General features: G+C 19.3%; 2 protein-coding genes across 5 annotated transcripts in view; one reads left to right on the top strand and one right to left on the bottom strand.

The window, feature by feature from the left end:
* qtc (GRIP domain-containing protein quick-to-court) overlaps positions 1-22021 on the top strand; it is a 69331-nt gene that overhangs the window by 10165 nt on the left and 37145 nt on the right. For 2 of the 4 annotated variants that reach the window (XM_012491329.3, XM_086908447.1), the window contains exons 3-8: positions 7874-8152; positions 8979-9524; positions 9821-10057; positions 10193-10288; positions 11041-11142; positions 12404-13250. In XM_012491329.3, coding sequence (XP_012346783.1) covers positions 7874-8152; positions 8979-9524; positions 9821-10057; positions 10193-10288; positions 11041-11142; positions 12404-12613 — 1470 coding nt within the window. In that variant the 3' untranslated portion in view covers positions 12614-13250. Of the gene's footprint in view, positions 1-7873; positions 8153-8978; positions 9525-9820; positions 10058-10192; positions 10289-11040; positions 11143-12403; positions 13251-22021 lie in introns of those variants that run through there. The other 2 variants (XM_012491330.3, XM_086908448.1) reach the window with 2 other exon arrangements.
* RpL11 (ribosomal protein L11) lies at positions 18784-20589 on the bottom strand. The gene is made up of 4 exons (XM_086908464.1): positions 20441-20589; positions 20009-20158; positions 19799-19946; positions 18784-19299 (listed from the first exon to the last, which is right to left on the bottom strand). The coding sequence occupies exons 1-4, from the start codon at positions 20519-20521 to the stop codon at positions 19172-19174; spliced, it is 507 nt and encodes a 168-aa protein (XP_086764590.1). The 5' UTR covers positions 20522-20589; the 3' UTR covers positions 18784-19171.

Below are 22021 nucleotides of genomic sequence, written 5' to 3'. Positions count from 1 at the left end.
TTATAATATAGGATTATTTATTTCGTTCGTTTCGTTTGTTAATAAATAAAAAGTTTACATAAAAAATATGTACAATATTTCTGAAATCAATACAAGTGAACAGGAAATAATTTTAACAATGAGTTAAAATTTTGTCGTGTAAAGATCCAGAAAGTTTGGAAATTCATTGGATACACGTTTGGATGCATTTGCAATGGATTCAATAGATATTTCAATTGATAATTTCATAGATATTTTTTATATAAAAATCACGAAAATTAAAAAATATCATCAAAAGCTTTATTTGCTGTTATAATAATATGAAATAATTTATTCTGAGAAATTGCTGTGAATTGAAAGTGAGTTCAAATGAGTGAAAAATTTGAATATAACAGGTTAAAATAGATTGATGCTTCTCTAATTCGCCAAGTAAGATAAGAGCACATTTTCACTTAACAAACCAAATTAAAATATTAAAATATATTTTTTAAAACTATATTTATTGGTATTGCTCGTAAGTGTAACGAGAATGATTTGATTTTATCACAAATAGAAACTGTGTATGATGAAATCTTATTATCTATATTAATACATTTTTAAATCACGAATTGCTTCCTTTTCAATTGCGTTTATCAGTTACATCATGACTTCGAAAATATAAATAATAATATCTTACTTTTGTAATAATGAATAATTATATAGAAATAATTATTTTTATTTTATTGCGAACACAATTTCTAATAATATATAATTTCTAATAAACAAAAACGATATTATGCAACGTGATAACTTTTCTTTTATTTTTCCTTTTTAAAGAAAAAAAAAACGAAAAATTGTTTATACGTACAAGATTATACGTTTACTTTATTTTAATCTATTTGCCACGAAAGTATAAATATCATTTTTCTATAAATATTATTTATTAAAAGCTCGTTTAATTATGATCGAAACATTGATAGAAAATTAGAAAAAAATATGTTTTGAAAACTATGTATTAGTTATTTTCATTTAAAAACTGTTCTCGTGCAGATACGGCAAGCTTCTCGCCTTTAAAGAAGAGTTTCATATCTTTCTACTCAATGGGATGTTTGATTTTGCATCACTTTCAAACGAGACTTCCTAGTCAGGGAGCAAGAAAGCTTCTTAAAAAAAGCTTAAGGTAAATTACCCTTAGGCGATCAGGTATAAAAGTCATGAAATCTTCTCTATGTCTATATAATCCTTTAAATGCAACCTTATTGTAAAATATGTAGGAAGTTTATTTAATGATTACAACGATAAATTGAATATTTCATTTGTAATCTTTAACAGTAATGTGATTAAATGCGATAAATAAAATGGTATCGTTTCAATAAAAATTCTAGAATTTAGATTAGAAACTGACATTTAAAATCAATATTATACTTGGGAAAAATTGTTTCTTTTAACCATTGCGAAACATTCGATTTCTGTTATTAACATTCATATTCCATTGCGTTATTTACTAATTTTTTTTTAATACAGCCCTTGGCCATTGAATTAAGATCAACAACAATTTTAATTACTTTTTAACTAGAACACCACAACATAAATGATTTTTGGAAAATCATTAAAATTAATTCTTTTCCTGTTTTTCGTCGATATATATGTACTATTCTTTAAAATACAATAACTTTTTTAAAATTAGAAAAATTTAAAATAGAAAATATTGATTTCTTTTTACAACTTTTTTATCTAATTCTTTAACGAAAATTTAAAAAATAGATTTTTTAGATTTATATCAGTATATGTATTGAAAATTTTATTGAAATCGATTAACGTAGAAACAACGAAAGAACGATAAGTCGCGAATTTATGTGTTATGTTTCTTAAAATAAAAGAAATTGAAAATAAAAATAGTTATATAAATAAAATTTGAAGTATCAAAGAGTGAGTATTGATTAAAGCTATCAAGGGAAGGATATAACTATTCGGCCATGAATGGAAATCATAAATTGAAATCATATTTTGAAATTAATATTTACATATCATGCATATGTGATTTTTGTTGTCAATGATTCGACAATATGTATGACTTAAACAATCATTAAGTATAATGTAAAAACATGTCAAAATAATAAATGTTAGTCACTGATTGTTTGTACGAAATATCCGATATTTTCTAGACAATATTTCATTTTATTTTTACAAAAATATATATTTTTAAATAAATTCTCAATATATAAATAGAAATATCTGATTCTTTTTTCAACAAGTAATTTATTTTTACAATTATGATTAAAGAAAAACTGTTAATAATTAAATAACGGAGATAAGATTTTAGGAGGAGATCACTTAGCAACATTTTTGATTCATTAATGGCCGAAATCTTGCATAAAAACGCTCGTTGTCCTTTATTTTAATTCGAAAATTCAGAGATTTGTAATTTATTCAACGATGCTATTCAGTTTTAAACATGCATAATAGCGGATATAATTAATTAGACAGAACAAGAATGTATCTTTGTGTGAAATCTTTAGATGAATTATAATCAGCAATATTTCTATTATATTATATATATCTTATCTTTAATATTATTCGTTATAAATACGAATATAATATAACAAATATGAATATAGATAAAAATACAAAAAACGAGGAATGAACAGAAATATATGTTTTATACGAAATAATATAAATCAGATTTTAGAATCAACAATTGACTAACGTACAATCGTAATAATCAATAAATACGGCCGTTCTCTTGCATATTTTAATATGCTTTGGTGTATATTTTATTTATAGTTGGTATTTCAACTTGTTGAATGTATATCGTACAGTCTTTTGGCAGATAATAATATTCGGCTGATTATAATCATTTTTTGTCGAAGCCAACAAACGAGCGAGAAATGTTGTGATAAATATTATAAAATACAGGGTGTTTATAAAAGTTGTTGCAAAACTTCATCATAGATTGTATAATATTTATCAAAATAAGCAAAAAAATCTTAATAAACATAGATTTTTTTTCTAGTTTAAACTTGCGTTTAAATTGTTTAATAATATAATAGATTTTATTCCAACTTTAGATTATTATATTTTGATATTTTACAATTATATTAAATATTAATTTAAATTCTCACAATGAACAAAAAGGAGACTACGATGAAAATAATGATGAAATTTCTATTTCCTTTTGAAACGTTTATGACAATGGAAAAAGAATTCAAATGATTTGAAAAACAATGGAATATAATCAATAAAAATATTCAATACTTTAAAAAATGAATCACTTTAAAGTGATTTAATAAATAAATAAATTATGAAATCTGTAAATAATTAAATATAAAAATTCTATTATATTTTTTTTTTAATCCAACATTCATATCTCCTTATTATTTCCAATATTACAATTATAGAGGTTTCATTGTATATAATATATAACGAATCCAAAAAATTTAATTATTAACACCAATTATTAATTGGTGATCTATAGTTGGCGATCTTTCAATAAACAGAGGATATGTATGAATATATAATCGAATATATGCTGTAATATTTAATGGATTTTTCAATTCATATTTATTAAGATTTTTTTTTTGACGAGTATTACGAGTTTAATGAACACTCTATATCGTTTCAATACTGTTGTGACCTACTATACATGCAGGATGAATCGCGTAACATGATCACCTCAAATAAAATTACATACGTAAATTAATTAATGGATGAGAAAGTATTTCTTACGAAAATTGCATGCTGTACAAGGAGACATATATTCCTGTTCATAAAATCTGATTATTAATTAATTTTAAATGTAAAATTATTAATAATTAAAATTAATTTATGAATTTGTTTTTTTAATATTGTTTACTGTTATAAATTATTTAATATTTTTTTCGTAACGATTCTTTTTTTATTTAATTGTAAATAATATATTTATCTGAAAAATCTTATCAATTAACTTTTGTAAAATAATTTACAAGTTATTTAATATTACGTTATATAATTCATTTTGTGTAATATTGGATAACTATATTCATCTTTACAGTAATATTAAAAATTTAATAAAACAGTAATGATGATTATATACAATTATATGTATATATAACAATTAATTTATTACTTTCTAGACTATTATTTTTGGAATATTTAACTCTTACTGAATGCTTTAAATTATCGATTTTTCAATTGATTCAATCTTTATTATTATAATTTGAAAGTAAATTAAAATATTTCGATTTATATAGAATTCAAATAACATAAATTTTTTTTTGTTGGTAATTAAATGTTTTATTACACGTATTAAAGCTTTTATTATAAGAAAAATATAAGATATAATAAAGATACATATACAAATACAAATACAAATGTATAATACATATGTATAATACATATAATAAATAAATACATATGTATAATATTATACATTTCTTAATGATAGAAAAATGATAAATTTTCAAAATTTTTAAAAACTTTAATTTGATAGCCAAGAGCTGTAATTATCTAATTTTCTATACGTGACATTTTTCATAGTATACATGTTAATTAAACTATTAATCTTTCTCTTAAATACTCACTTCTTTAAATAATATATATTTGAGATTTATTAACTCAACACTTTCATTAATAACACTTTAATAAAATAAAAAAACTTTAATAAAATCTTAAAATACTTATTTATTCAAAATATAGAATTATTTATAAGAAGTATTTTCATAAAAATTTGAAATATTATTTTAGTATTATCTAAAAGTAACTTGCATGATTAATTCATTTATTTTGAAAATATTAAGCAATTTATTATAAACCAACGATATATATATATATAATCAAGATATATAGAAATGCATTATAGAAATATGTAAAAATTTTGTAAATTATAAAGAATATTTATAACACGCGATATTTTCAAATTGACGGAATAACTCAAAAGGAAACTCACACGAAAAAATAGATTAAAAATGTAATTTTTCTTGTATGAAGCCTTATTTCCAAACAAATCAATACTGAAGCTAAACGCTTACATATGATCTCATTTATGTATACATGTAATAAATATCAATGCAGTGTCTATATTGTTACTAGGATTTATTACATTATAGGATATACTAAGAGGAAAACATAGTAAATAATAGTAAGAGATAAAAAGTGAAATAAAAATAAAGTTTTATATAATAACAACTCAATTATTCAAAACAATTAATTATAAAAAAATTGAATAATTGATTTTTTTGGATATTTAAATAATTGAATAAATAGAATAATTCATATTGTAACTTCTTTTTTTTTTTTTCATTAAAAATTAAAATTGCATATTATTTATATTGTTTCAATAATTTTTTCCTTCTTGGTTTTTTAATTTCTTTTGATATATTTCAATCATTTTTTTATATTATAATTTTTTTAAAATTTATTTCTTTTCTACTTTTACATTAATTTCTCTTAATTTCATTAATTTCATTAATTAGGAAAAAGAAAATATATATTAAATATTTATTAATAATATGAAAGTGATATAAAATATAAATAAAATAATATATTTAAATATTTATCTTTACTTCTTTTAAGATAATTTAATATTCAAATAAAGATTTTACTGGATTTTTATTAAAAAAAAATTTTTTTTTATTTTTTTTTTTTTATATTTTTCAAACGTATTACGATATGAATAATTTGATTATCTACCTTTATAATTATTTAATTCATTAATTTATTGCATTAGTATATTCATCTACTACAATGACTACTGAAAATTATGATTAATTATAATATAAACGAATAATATTTGCTACAGTGTTTACGACAAATGTACGAATAAGGCTTCGTAAGGAAAATATAAGTCTTCATTTTTAATTTATCTTTTTTATATATTCATTCCTTTATATGTCGTATCCACAATATAGAAGAAACTATATAAAACAATTAAGTTTTTATAGTTATTAATAGTTATATCACATCATTTATTACAAAATTTTCATAAATATCTTAAAATGCATTTATCATATTTTATATTAAACTGATTTGATTTTTATGAAAAAGATATAACAAATCATCTTACAACCTTATAATTTTCAAAATTTGATATATAAATATAAAATTAATTTTATTTTATTATTGTCCAAATTGATTTAAATTATATTCAATTCATTTTAAAAAATATATTATTTCTTATAATTCTTATTATTAGATATTATAAAAAAATTCTTAATAGTCTACAAAAGCAATACAATTAAATCAAATGATTAGCTTTAATATTTCAATTAAATTTATTTTTTGATATTTTAATGTCATAATTGTAAAATGAAATATTCTATCTACATTTCAAATATGAAATTTAAAAAATATTTATATATAAATTCTTAAAACTACTTATAAAACAATTGGAATAAATTATAATTAATAATTAATAAATTTATATAGAAAAATAATAATAATAGGAATATAATAACTTCAACCCCATTCTCTAATCTTTTATACGAATTTATATTTCATATGAAGTAATTTAACCAGAATTGCATGAATAAAATATGACTTTCGAATAATATTATTCGTTTATTTAATGTGGGTTTATACTTTTAATTAATCTAACAAGTAATAATGAGATTAATTATAAAATGTTTAAAATAATTAATTCCTATCGTAAAATAATTAACTCCTTAAGAAATTAATTAATTTCAAAAAAATATTCTATATAATTTTTTTTATTTTACTATCTTATTAAATTTTTTTACATTTTTTTTTTTTTCAAAAAAAATTTCCATTTCTATATTTAAGAAATTTAACATAAAATAGACCATATCAATTATTTTCATTATTATTTTAATGAATCGATCAAAATTTTTTTTATATTATTAAAATGATTCTAAAATGATTTTTAAAATGATTGAAATTTTTCTATGCATATCTTCTGTTTTTTATTAAATGAGAAAAATGTTTTCAGCTCATTGAATTTTCAATATGAAATTGTTTATATTAGTTAGTGATATGAAAAAGTTATATGAAAAAGAATTGAAGATAACTTTGAATATTTATTTTAAAAATATATTATATATATAGAAAATATCATAAATATTAGCAATATTATATAAAGATCATTTAAAAACATGCATTTTCGTTCGAAAGTTGTAAGTTCACATTTTCTTTAAAACTAACTAAAATTAAAAAATATGAAAGAAGATATCGTTTAATTTGATACTATACTTTATATGATAAAAAAGATATAAAATGTATTAAAAATAACATATTAAAAAAAAAACAATTTAAAATACCCAACCTTCAAACATCGAAATTTTATGGATCCTAAAGAATTAATATCATTTTCAATATATTTATATTCTTATGTATTTCATAATACAGGATGACAAGAATGAAGCAATCGAATTGAATTAATATTTAACAAATATAAACATATGTTCCATATATTTGTTCATTTTAAACATCACATGGTACAATAAATATAATAATATAGTATAATAAATTCATCATTATTAAATAATGTCATCAATATTAAATAATATATCTTTTAACTATTATTGAATTTATTTATTTTAATTTATAATATATATTTTCTGATCTGAAATCATTTTAATGTTTATTATTTAATGCTGATTTATATAAAAAAGAAATTAAATTAGATCCAAAATGAAAGATTTCTTTTAAATTAAATCGATATATAAAGAATTAAAAATAGATAACATTCTATAAGTCGAAAAATATTATTGTTCTCATCAATCGTTTAATAAATAATTAATATGGTCGTGTTACATTTATATATAAAAATATAAAATTTAATCACATATGTAATATTAACTCTAAATTATTAAATTTTAACAATTAATATGAGACAAATATAGTGAATCTTAAGGAGTTAAATTATCAAAAATCGATGAAATTATCTCTCTCTCTTTTTTTTTTTTTTTTGTCACTATTTTAGAGTCTTTCATTGACGCCGGCGAGGCCGCGGCCTGGACACGCGGCCTCTGGAGGATCAGGCACTGGAATTGCCGACGACAGCGATGCAGAAAGCGTGAAAAGTTACGGAAGTGCCTGCAGTGCCGCAAGCGCCTGTGACCATGCTACGTTTGCTCTCAACGGTACCACATGGTCCGGTAGATCACGAAGATACGTTGTTCATTGTTCAAATCATACTGGTGACAATGAACAATATCTTACACCTACCCAAAGAGCAGCTAGACAAGTTAGGAAATTTCAGGTAATTATTAATATTGTTTTTTATCATTTATGACATTATCTTATATCTTTTGTATATTGCAGTAATTAATCCATTTGTCATTCCAATGATATTTTGGATTTTGAGTGTACATAGAGCCAAATTAATTAACAATAGAGGAATATATGTAAAGAATTAACTAAAGTTTCGTTCAAATTAGTCATGTTACTTGAATTCGAGGAACTTGAAGTCGTATAATTTGAATTTTATCAATTTAAAATGATGAAATTAATGAATATATTATTGAAAAATAACATATAATTTATGTACATAATTTATGTATAAAATATATGTATGTTGTTCGTAAAATATTGAAAGCGAAAAAAAAATATGATAATGAAAGTAAGATGATGATATGTAATGATAATATAATTTAATTTACATTCAAAATTTCTTTTATTGTTATAAATTGGCATTTTATTTACTGATTCATATTAAATACTGGAATTTAATAAACATTCAATTTAATATGAATTCAAGTAACATTGGATTAATTTAAATAAGGATTTTAAATCAAATTGAACTCACTTGAATTCCAATTGCTGGAATTCATTAACTTGAATAATCGATAACATAAATTTTTACGAAATGATATATTATTCATTGCGAAAATGTTTTAAAAAAATTGTTTTAAAAAAATTGTCATTTTGTATTGTATCATGATATTAAAAAATTTAATACAAAATAAAATTTTTAACGAAAAAAATATATAATTATATTAATAAAAAATAAATATTTATTTTGTATAATATATTAATAATGGTATAAAATATTACTCGTTAATCATTATAAAAATTATGTTATTTAGGCTTTATTAAAGGAAGCACGGAAGGAGATTGAAGAGAAGGATCAGGAAATATTTCGATTAACGAAGGAAGTAGTGGAGCTAAGATTATACAAAGCTTCTCTAAATAGTCCAGATGAAAGAACGGATAGTAGCGATGCCCTTACCGTACGAGAAAATAATCCTTTTTCTCCAGAATCCCCAAGCAAAGATTTACCGGATGAAAGTGCGCTACGAAAGATCACAAGTCCAGAAACTCCTGAAAAACGTGCTCCCTCTGATTTACCCTCTTCTCTTGCGGACTCGGGTCACTTCGAAGACGGATCCGTCCATTCGAAAGATTCTGTATTTATACCAGAAGTGCAACCAGAAAGTACTCATATCACTACGACTCCTAGTAAAGTTGATGAAAGTAATGCTTCCGATACATTTATAAGATCAACTATAGAAACACCGGAAAGGGATGAAGAGAGGCGCAAATTGGTGAACCTATATGAGAATAGAATTGAGGAAATGCATCGTAGACATGTTGATGAACTTCAAGATCTCAAGCAAAAACACAATGATAAGGTGATATGTCAGAGAAAATACATATATATTAAGTATTTATCATGTGCAAAGTATTCTAATAAAAGAATAGTATAACTTGAAAGAATGTGATTCTTTAAGATAATAAATCAAAAGTACACAAGAAAACTTTTACATATAAGATTTTGTTTTTGATGATATTTTCGCTTTTTTTTTTAAAGTGAAAATAATAAAATAATGGTTATAACTGTAGATTTTTAATTAATTAAATATATATAGAAGAAAATTATTAATAATACAATATATAAATTTATACAATAAATTATTTTACATTTCAGGTGGAAAGTTTATTAAATCAGCTAGCTGAAGTAAATACACGTTACTGTGAAGTGAGGCCTTCTGTTGATGCTGCAGAAGCACGAGCTCGTGAATTAGAAGCGGAATTAGAAACTGTAAAAACAGAACTCTCAGAACAAAAGGCTCTATTAAATGAGCAAGAAGAGAGAAATAAACAAATGTACCTGAAAATGTATGCCAAAGGTCAAGAAGCAGCACGTATAGAACAAGCTGATCAGGTATATTATACAATATATATTATCATAATTTATATAAATATTATCAATTTCATATTATTTGTAATTAAATTATCCCATACATAATTGAAAATTAAGATTTATATATTTATTTATCTTTTATAAATATAATTATAGATACTTGAACACGCGCATCAAACACCGCCAAAGGTTACTGTTGCAGAATTACTTCAACAATTAACAATTACACAAGCAGAATTAGAAAATATCAAGGTAAATATTTTTATTTTAATCGTTATATTTTCTTTTATACATTGTTAATATTATGATAGTAATATTATACACAGTGCACATTAAAAATGAAGAAAAAAAATTCTTTATGCTTGACTTTCTTTATAATTGAAGCTTTATATTTATCATCATCGCTATATAAGATGGCATGATCTTTATTTTATATAATAAAATTTATCATAATGTATAATAATACTAAAAAGTATCATTAATATAAAAACAATGTATTTAATTATTTTTAAAATGAATATTTAATAATTTATAATACTATTTGTAATTCTAAAGATTTGTAATTCTGTTTTTGAATGTAAAACGTGTATTTTATTTAATTAATAATGTTTTATATATTATTTATAGATGTTATTTTTTTATAACGTAATTTTTTTAATTTCTGTATTTTTTTAACCAATTCAATTATTGAATTATTAACGATTTTTACTTTTAAATAAAATTTTATTTATTATGTTATTTAATTTTATTTCTTATATTATTTACTATTTATTATTTTAGATTTCTATTAATTTCTATTAATTTTTTATAATTTCTTCTTAAAGAGATATAAATTATATCTCTATTCATAACAATAAAACATAAAAATTCAAATATATAAGAATAAATAAGATATAATTTAGGAATCACTGTTGTTCATGCATCATTTTCTGTGCATCTCTGTTATTCACAAATCTCTTGTACTAATAATGTGCCACTTTTTTTGGTCGCCGCTCACACTCCAGGACACAAGCTACTCGCCTGAACCTCACATTTCAGCCGATCGTAGCCAAAGTTTATTAAGTGCTCAGGAGGCTGTTTCTCTCTGGGTCCTTGGCACACGTAAGGTCTGTATTTCTGCTGAATCGCCACGTGACGCAATTCTCATCCACTGTTTTAAGCATCAATGTTGTATTTGTTCACATACAAATGCACAAACAAATATTTTTTTTTTATTTCTGCCTTGTTGAGATTTCTTTTGCAATATAGTGGACTTTTATAATTTGAACAATTAATTTTTTAATGAAATATCTCCATTTTTCTTTTAAATAATAAAAATATATTAGCCAATTTTAAATAAAAACTTACTGTTATTTATTTGTAAATGTTATTTCTTAACAAATATTCTTATAAAATTTTTTTTATATATAATTATTTATGTATATTTAAATTCACTTCTATAAATAATTTATTTTATTATATTAAATTAAGTTTTTATAAATTTGTATATATATTCTATTTTTTTAAGCATGAAAATAAATATAAAATAAATATATAAGTATAATAATAAATAGTTTATACAAATTACTTACTATTATAACAAATACTTATATTTTATTTATTTATTTACTTTTTAATAAAAGTATCTAAAGAAATAGTTGTATTATTTTTAATTAGTATGTCAGTATGTTATATAATAAAAAAATATTAAGTATTTTTTTCATGAATTATATTATATCAATTAATAAAAATTATTCTTGTATTTCTATAGTAATTATTTAATTAATTTTTAAAAAATTTAATCTTGTATTAATTAATATTTAAATATAATTTAATTTAATTATCATTAATTTTGAAAGTAAAAATTGTGATAGTGGTAAGAATTGATTTCACGTGCCTTCATTTATAAATTACATTATAAAGATATGTTTATGAGAGAATGTATTTATTATAATGCTTTGTCACAATTGCATGCCAACTTAAGCACAAATGTAGTTGGTTCGTGTTATTATGCAGTATTATTAGGTTCGAAGAAACTATTTTGTGCACTTGAAAGAAACAGCCTCTTATTATTCTTCAGTTAATGTAAGTTTGCACGTGCTTAAGCATTACATGCTTGCACCATTGCATACAAATCATATCATTATTATCATGTTAGATCCTGAAAAATGAGTTAATAATATTCTCAAAATGAATGTATTTAATTATATAAATGTATTAAAATATTTATTTTTAATTGATTTAATAATAAAATATGTCTGGATCTAATATGTAATATATATATAGTACACTGCCAAGGAATGTATAAAATTAAAAATATATACACTTATTAATTTAATTTATAGAAATTATTTCCAAAATGATTAGCAAATATAATTTGTTTAACAGGCAATGTACCGACGTATACTAGAAGCACGAAATAATCAAGGTGCCCTTGATCCAGAGATCACATTGCAGTTCCTAAAATCGGCGATTTACTATTTCTTAACGGATAAAGAAAACCATCATGGGCATTTAAATGCAATTGAAAGCATTTTAGGATTCTCAGAAATTGAAAAGCACAATATTGATAAAATATATCGATCAACAAGAAAGTAATATTTAAAACTTTTTCATTATTGAATTTCAATGCAAATCTAAAATTTTCAGACAATTTATTATATTTTTTTTTATTCAATGCTATTTAAAAATACTTTATTAGATACAAATTATAGTATTTGAATTGAATTTTGTTTAAAATCAATATTGATATTGTATAATATATAATTATACAATTATAAGTTCTTTATTCCTATTAACATGGCAGTGTATAGCATTGCTATATATATTTTTATAATAATGACATCAGATATATGTACAATATTCACATTATATATTTGTCTTTATCTTTGTTAATAATTTTTATTTTTTTTTTCAAATTAATATTAATTATCATTAACAAACAATTCAATAACAAAATCATTATATGCTAATTTGCTAATTTTATTCATTTTGCATAAAATAGCTTATTAATTCATTTATAAATTTATTATTATAAATTTTTTACATTGATGCTATCAAAATATTTTTTGCTATATAAAAAAAAAATAATAACTTACAAGAAGAAAAAAATTTTTTACATCAGTCAAGATTTTGCAATTTTATTTATACATACATATTTAATAGAATATACATTATACATTATGTACAGATATACAGTGATTATTAAAAGTTAAACAACTTAATACTTACAAGATTTTTGCGTATTTATTTTTATTACATGATTATATTTAAAATATTTCGTATATAAATAAATTAATACATTTCTATGCAATATACAAAAATTAAAAACATCTTTTGTAAACGTAAATACTTCTAAAAAAATCACCAGTTATTAAAAATTATATTTATGGAAAGACATGCAAGAAGAATTTAGTTAGTATTTTAATAATATTAACTATAGTTATAATACAATAGAAGCAGTAATAGAAAACTAATATAATATTTTTATAAAAAATGAAAACTATAAACTTTTATAAATATTTTTTTATTATTGTATGATATTCTTGTTTACTTTTTTTATATTTTAATATTATTATACATTGTGATAGTACTTCATTATTTTTGGATAATTATTTAATATATTTCTTTGATATATAAAATATATATTGAAATTTATAATTATTATATTTATAATAAAAAATTATATCTGTTTAAAATATCTATTAAAATAATCTCTTAAAATAAATATCTAAATTAAATATCTCAATTTAAATTTATTTAAAATTTTTTCTACATTTTGTTTCATTTGTTACTTTATTTAAATAATTTCATTTAATTGTCCATGTTTTCGCTTATAAATATTTAGACGAATATTATACGAATATAAATATCAATAATATTTCAATAATATAATATATAAAATCAATAATATAAATCATTTTAATAATATCATGAATATATTATTTCATTTGAATTTTATCTTTCTTTTATATCTCGATTTTATCAGATGTTGATTTATAATTAAAAATTATATATTTTTAATGATATAAAAATTAATATAATTTAAATATTGTTTAATAAATTCGATTCATTTTTTTGAAATTTTGATTTAAAAAAATTCTGATTTCTAATTTATATATATTATATTATATTATAGTTATATTATATTATAATATATATAATATGATAAAGAATCGCTTATTTTTTTAGTTAAATTTTTTTTTCTTAACAATTAACTTCTTATGAATATAAAGATTATTTTTTCAAATTTTTATAAATAATTCAATATTCATTTTATACAATTAATATAATTTTCCATTTAATATTATTTCTATTTTAAAGATGATCACATTTTTGGTATCATTTAATAAATTGTATATTTTTATTTTTATTAATAATTTCTGTAATTTCATAATTATTTTTATCTCTAATTATTTATTTAATTTATTTAATCAAATAATCATAAAATTATCACATAATTTTAATAAAAATGAAATTATTATTTTATCAGTGTAAAAGATAAAACATAAAATATTACAATCTGTTTTGTCATGTTTGCATTGGAATGTTTACTTTGAATATTTAATAAAATATTTTTTAAAAAGAATTTTTTCCATTATTTTTTAATATCAAAAGTTTTTTTTAAACATATATTTTTTAATATTTTTTATAATTCAAAATATATTTCATAAATAATTTGTAAAATTCTTGTTTAATGAAATAATAGCTTATAATGCTTTATGTGCTTCATCATATACATATATAATTTTTAATAAATTGGTGATTTTGAACAATATTTCCAAATTAAACTTTCATAAAACAATTTATTAAATAATATTAAATAATTATTAAATACATATAATACATAATGTCTTAATAACTGTTTCAAACTTAGACTTTGTCATAATAATTAACGAAGCAAAAAAATAATAAATAGCAAACCATTATTAATGGTTATGTACATATGTACATATATATCGAATTTATTTTTAAATTATTTTTATTATTGGTTAAAAAGATTTTATGAACAAAAATATTGTAAGCATTAAGATGTATAGCTTTAAGTAATTTATAAAAACAGTTATATATGTTTAAAAAAAAAATTTAAAACTGTTATATATTAAGTAAGTATAAAATAATTTCAAATGATAATTTTCTTAATTTTTTAAATTTTTAATATAATTATAGTACGATAAAAATATTAATTATGAATCGCTTGAAATTTGAAACTAAAATTCAATGTTACATAATATTAAATTACAAATATTAATTTGTTAGAAATAATATAATAAAATTTCGATTTTCTGAACATCTTTTATCCGAATAATATCAAAGGAAATATAAATACTTATCTATATTATTTACTATAATATATTTTTTTCTTTTTTTTAATTTATTTTGTATAGATAAGTCTAATTTTAATTTGAGAAAAAAATAAAATTAAAATATATATGTAATAAGTTTTTATTCTTCATATTAAATGCAGTCATTTTACTTATATAAAATTGTATTACTTATATTAAAATTGAATTATCCGATATAATTATTTTCTATAATTACATAATTCGGATAATCAAAATCTTATTATATTACACATCTTTAAAGAATTGTAAATTATATTTTTCTATTGTTTTTATAATGTTTTTTTTTTTTTAAGAATGAAAATTTAAAAAATTTTATAACGTCAAAGTATTCAATTTAATATTGTTTATTATATTTATACTTAAATCATAATATTTAATATTTATAATAATTAATTAAAATCAAAAATATAGTTCAATGTCTGTACATTGAATTTATTTTTTTTTTATTAATAATTTATTAAATAATTTTTAATTTTTTACATATTTGTGTTGTTAATGTATTTCAATATCATCAGTTCCAATAAATTAAATTTTAAAGTACAAAAAAAAATTAAAAATATTAAAACAAACAAATGAGAAAAATAGTAACGAAAGTAAATGAAATGGTTTAGAATAATAAATTATTAAAATTAATTATTAAAATAAATTTTTGCTTGTTTACGCAAATATTTTTAAAATTTCTAGATATGTATTCAATTAATATATTACTTGAGAAGTATGAATTAAATTTATTATTTTAATTTATTAATTTATTATATTTAGAATCTTATAATTTAAAATACTTTATATGTAATTTTAAACAAAATTATTTATTTTATTTTATTTTTTATTATTATATTATCTATTCTATAAAAGAAAAAAGTAAACTTTGAATTTATTATAAGTTTTTCTAATTTGAAATATAAAAAATATTTGTTGAAAAATTTTAAAGATATTGCGCAAATTATTTAGAATACATTGATTTAAAATTATTCTTTTATTTAATTTTTTTAATTTTTTATTTACTTGATTTAAAAAGAATATATATAAAAAATAAAAAAATGACATATGTATATATGTATACATACAATATATAAGTAAATGAAATAAAGTAAATGATTTAATCTTTTGTATTGTACTTGAAATTATTAGTTGGCAATATATATCAATTAATATATTGCATTATAAATACGATATTATAATTCTTATTATATAAAATATTGAAATATTCTTATATTTCATATTGTACATTGTAATATATTGTACAAATTATGTCATGTTTAATATAATTGATTTTTTGATATTAAGCATATTTCATAAAATGCATTGCAACAACTGTAATCTATATGTTTAATGTATGCAATTATAAAAATATATAAGTATATGAAAAACATTTTATGTATCTCAATGCAAAAGACTAAATACATTTACTTATTCATAAAAAAAAAGAGAAAAAAATTTATTAATTTCATGGTAAAATATGAAATATTTTTTTTCTTTCATGAAATATTATATATATAATTTAATATAACATATTTTAAATTTAATTAATTGTAAGTTATGCAAGATATTAAATATTTTAATTTTTGAATATAGATTATGTAAATTTATGTATACATAAATATATACATAAATTATATGATATATATATATATATATATATATATATATATATATATATATATATTATAATTTATGTATATATTTAGCTGTTATTAAATAAAATATAGTATATATTCATAATATTAATCCATATATGGCGTCCAGATAAAGAAACAATTTGGAGACTGAGGGAAATATTTTGCCTTTTTATCTGCTTGATATCAAGTTAGATAGATATGAGAGAGTATTATAATGTAACTATTTATGGACGTCACATAAAAATTAAAAGGAGCACATTTCTTATATATCTGTTATGACTATTTCACACATTTTAAAATAATTTATATATTCAAAATTTTAATATTCGTGAGATATCTTTGGAAAATCGATTTTAGAGATCAAAATAAATATAAAAGTATTTAAATCTTATTTATTAAGTTATAAATATTTTAAATTTACATAGATGAAATAAAACAGATGGCTAACTCGATCATATTCATGTCTCATTTTATCCAATTAAAATTTCAACATATAACTTAATAAATAAACTTCAATTTTTATATATCAATTTTATGTTTATTTTGATTCCTAAAATCGATATTAAATATCGATACTATGATCCTATATACATTATTAGGTAAACCAAAGATAAATATAAATAGCAAAAAATTATTAAATATAAAATAGATTATGAAAAAAAAATATATGCTTTGTTATATGTATGTATGTATTTTAATAAGTGTTCTAATATTAATTAAATCATACAATTCAAAAAGAATAATTATGCTTCAAGTTTTATTATAATTATATTTTGTTAATAGTATTAGAACACTATTATCCGGGTATTTTAATTAATTATACTTTTATAATAATACTAGAGTACTATTATAAGGGTACTGGAAAATAAGTTTATTTTCATGTAGTAAACTATATTTAACTGTTTTTAAAAATGTCATTATTCAAAAAAACAATAATTTCAGTTTCAATAAACTAAAATTTATATATATATAGACATTTATTTGTATTTTTATATATTATTTGAATTAAAAATATTTCAAATAAACAATTTATTATCGTAATAAAAAATTAATAGTTAATTAATTTCGATACAAATTTACATTATAAATTTTTTATTTAAGAGACTTACTACAGAAGGAGTAAAAAATTAAATTAGCATAATTTATATATTTTTCCGATACCCTTAGTAATTTTATTTTGTAGAAATTTTTTTAATAATAAAAACAAAATGTAATATCAAATTTTAATTTCAAAAAATAAATGTAATATGTTCATAGAAATGTGAACATTTTGCTTAAAATTTCAATTTAAAATATTTTATGCATATCATATCATAAAGAATTGATAATAATGGATTTTGAAATTAAAAAAAAAATGTGTAATATAACTAGTTCACATTTCTAAAGAATATTTTTATTATAAGAGATATAAAACTGTAATTATGAATTCCTTTCTCATTATTTAAAATTACATTTCCTTGGGATGCAATTAGCAATTTTAAAAGTTATTTTAAAAGTAATATTTATATCTTTCAAATATACTGCGAGGATGAAATCTAAACAGTTAAACCATAATATTAAATAAAATTTTCTTATTAATTTATCTATTCATAACATTCTGCAAAGAAAATAGCATAAATAAATATCATATATAGTAAATAATAGAATCATATTACATGCAATATGGTTTTTTGTATTTTCATGTACTATACTACTTGCTGTTTTTCATAAATGATGTAATAATTATTTAGAAATTCTAAACATTAATTAAAACTAACATTAATTTTTAATAATATTAATAATTAGAATATAAAATATTCCTATATTATCTTCTTATGCATGATTTATTTATGTATTTTAATACAATAGTGATATGATATAGTAGTTATTAATAAAATCTGATAAAATTCTATAGTAAATACATATATGATATATTTGCTTTATCATAAATATTATTATTGAAAATACACCTTTAAAACATTTCACAAGAAATCAATTTTGAAAAACTACATGTAATTTATAAAATTCTTAAGTTTTAACATTGTTATAAAGTGATGAAATAAAATTAAATTAACATTACAAAATTATCATAAATATACTTCTTATATAGTATATGGAATAATAATGTGACAAAAATATTAATAAAATTTTTTTAAACAGGTATTTTATTCTTAAAAGTTTTATGAAAGAAATGTAAAATACAAATTATGTAATTACTTCTTTCCAGCTATAATAATACCATCATATTTTTGTTGAAACCATTTCATTGCATCTTCTTTGGTAAGTCTATGTTGAAAACCGACTTTTCCAGTTTTTCTTCTTCTGTGAGCTACATTGAAACCTTAAAGAAAAATAATATACACAAAATAACTTTTATTAATCAATAATTATTTATTTATTATTTTATTATTTTTTTAACCAATTGTTATAATCATATTATTTTTTTACAGTGAAATATATAAAGCATAGTAAATTAATTAAAATTAAGTTGTGGTATCATGATATTATTAATGTTAATTATTTTCTTCAAAATTTTTTAAGTTATCATTTTATTAATTAAAAAGTTAATAGAAAAAGAAATAAATAAAAATTTCTACTCAATTCATTTTTGATTACAAGTTTTATAATATAAATGTAAATATTAATTGTAGCTCCAATTAAGTAACACACCCAGTATAATAAAGTGGGCATGAGTTGCAAATATGAAGCCTATATTCTAGCACATATTTTATAAATATAGATACGACTGAATATAGTAGTAACTATTATGCCAAATGTGCATATATTTATATATTTAACAAATTGATTTTTTATAGAATATAAAGTAAAAATAAACTAACCTGGTCGTCCGAGAACAACATAGAAGTCCAAACCATAAATACCAATGCTGGGATCATATTTAATTCCTAAGTCAATATGTTCTTGAATACCAAAACCAAAGTTTCCGGTACCAGAAAAGTTCTCTTTTCGTAATTCGTATTCTCGTACCTTTTAAAAAAAAATATTAATATCAAATATTATGAAACATTGATTATAAGTAATAGAATTACCTTTAATCCACGTTCAAGAATTTCTTCCGCTTTAGCACCTCGTACTGTACAATGTACTGCAATTTTTTCATTACGACGAATTCCAAAAGAACGGACAGTGTATCTTGCTTTGGAAAATACAGGTTGTTGTCCAGTTAATTGTTCTAATACCTATAAAAAAAAAAAGTAATATTATAATTGAAATATATATTTATTATTTTATTATATTTTTATTTACAATAATATAATTTTATAAAAAACAATTAATTTTTTAAAATCAATCGTTATTATAAATAAAAATATAAAAAAAACATATCTTTATATAATAATATAAATATAATAGCTAAAATGACATAAAAGAATACAAGAAAATTATGAATGTATTTAAAATATAACACAAATGTGTATAACATAATATATAAAAAAACAAAATAGAAATAATTTTACAAGTACCTTTGCTGCACGGGTTAGTCTATCACCAGATTCACCCACACAAATATTCAAACAAAGTTTACGAATGCGTACTTCACGCATAATATTTTTTGATGCATCCTTAGGCTCTTTTCTCACTTTTTTTTCGATTCTTTTTTCAACTTTTTTCTCTGAGGATTTCTTTGAATCCTGTAAGAAAATTACTTCACCAATAATGAATTCAACAAAATTATACATTCCATTATATATAAAAATAAAAAAATATTCAAAATATTTTATTCTAATAATAAATTAATTTAACTTTTCATATTAGTTCCTTAAACTATCACATATAAACAATTAATTTACAACTATAAATTTATAAACATCATCAAATAAATTTAGGTTATATTTGTTATACATGCTGATCACAAACCTTAACCAACTGTCATATATTAAATTATAATTCTAATATATTAATGAAAAAGATATTAATTAATAATAAATAAATAATAGTATTTTTTTTATAATATATAAAAAATAATTCATTAATATTTGATGTCTTTGATATTTAAAGATTATAAAATTTATTTTAAAAACAAGAATTCCACACTTACCGCCATGATGAACCGGAAAGAACGAATCAATATCGCCCTCTATCGAATAAAAAAGTACTACGAAAAAATGTTTTTAAAGTATCTTATAAATAAAAGTACAATATAAAATAAATTATTTACATATATAATTTGAGATCAAGTAAAATATTTTGTATAATAAAAAATATGTGTATGTATAGTTAATAACATAATTTACTTTAGACACAATATAGAGAAAATAAATTAATAACAATATTAGAATACAGTCAATTACTAGAAATTACCTGAGATCTGTTTCTTTCTGAGTTTATAAAATATTTATTTTTAACAAAATGTGTTATAATAAATCAAGAATTTAATGAAATTATTCACTTAATTAATAAGTATTAATTATATGTACATTTCAATGCAATTATTATATCTCAATATTGTGGTTAACATAATTCAACTATTTCTTATATTATCATATTTTTCTTTTTTTATGTAATTTTAATTTTTAATTAAGTACAATAGCTTAAGTAGAAATTAAAATTAAAAACTTTTACATTTTTTATTTAAATTTTTTATATTTCATATTTAAAAATTTAAAAGATAATATATTTTATATTTTAAAATTTATATTGATTATAAAAAAAAATTTGAAAAATATAGAGAATAAATTATTCAAAATTATAAACATGATTATAAATCCCATTCTAATTTATAAAACATTAAATTGCTATATTTATAAATCATTGAATGTATAGAATAAAAATGAAATAGTAAATAATATATTTTGATTATTTACACAGGCATGGGTTTTTATTTATTTTTATTAAAGAAATAATATTTTTTTCATTTCATTGTGCAAAGTAATTATAAATGATTTATTTTTATCTTTTTAGTTTTTGTAGATTCAAACTCATAAAAGTTTTTATAAAGTGTCATAATAACATTTAATCTGATTTAGATTATTATATTTTTGATATATATGTAATAAACATTGATACATTATTTTATTTAATATTTTATTCTATAAGATTTTATA

The sequence above is a fragment of the Apis florea genome, unplaced genomic scaffold, assembly GCF_048593485.1.
Source record: "Apis florea isolate Af1SG1 unplaced genomic scaffold, ASM4859348v1 contig_3078_pilon, whole genome shotgun sequence".
NCBI classification, from domain to species: Eukaryota; Metazoa; Arthropoda; class Insecta; order Hymenoptera; family Apidae; genus Apis; species Apis florea.
This window is presented reverse-complemented; position numbering and strand designations above follow the sequence as displayed.

Bases quoted from the DNA above. Each gene is read 5' to 3' on its own strand.
- RpL11 (XM_086908464.1), bottom strand. From the start codon at position 20,521: ATGCGTGAAGTACGCATTCGTAAACTTTGTTTGAATATTTGTGTGGGT. The intron at 20,159-20,440 runs GTACTTGTAAAA...TTTTTTTTATAG, and splicing joins GACTAACCCGTGCAGCAAAG to GTATTAGAACAATTAACTGG. The intron at 19,947-20,008 runs GTAATTCTATTA...TTTTTTTAAAAG, and splicing joins TTCTTGAACGTGGATTAAAG to GTACGAGAATACGAATTACG.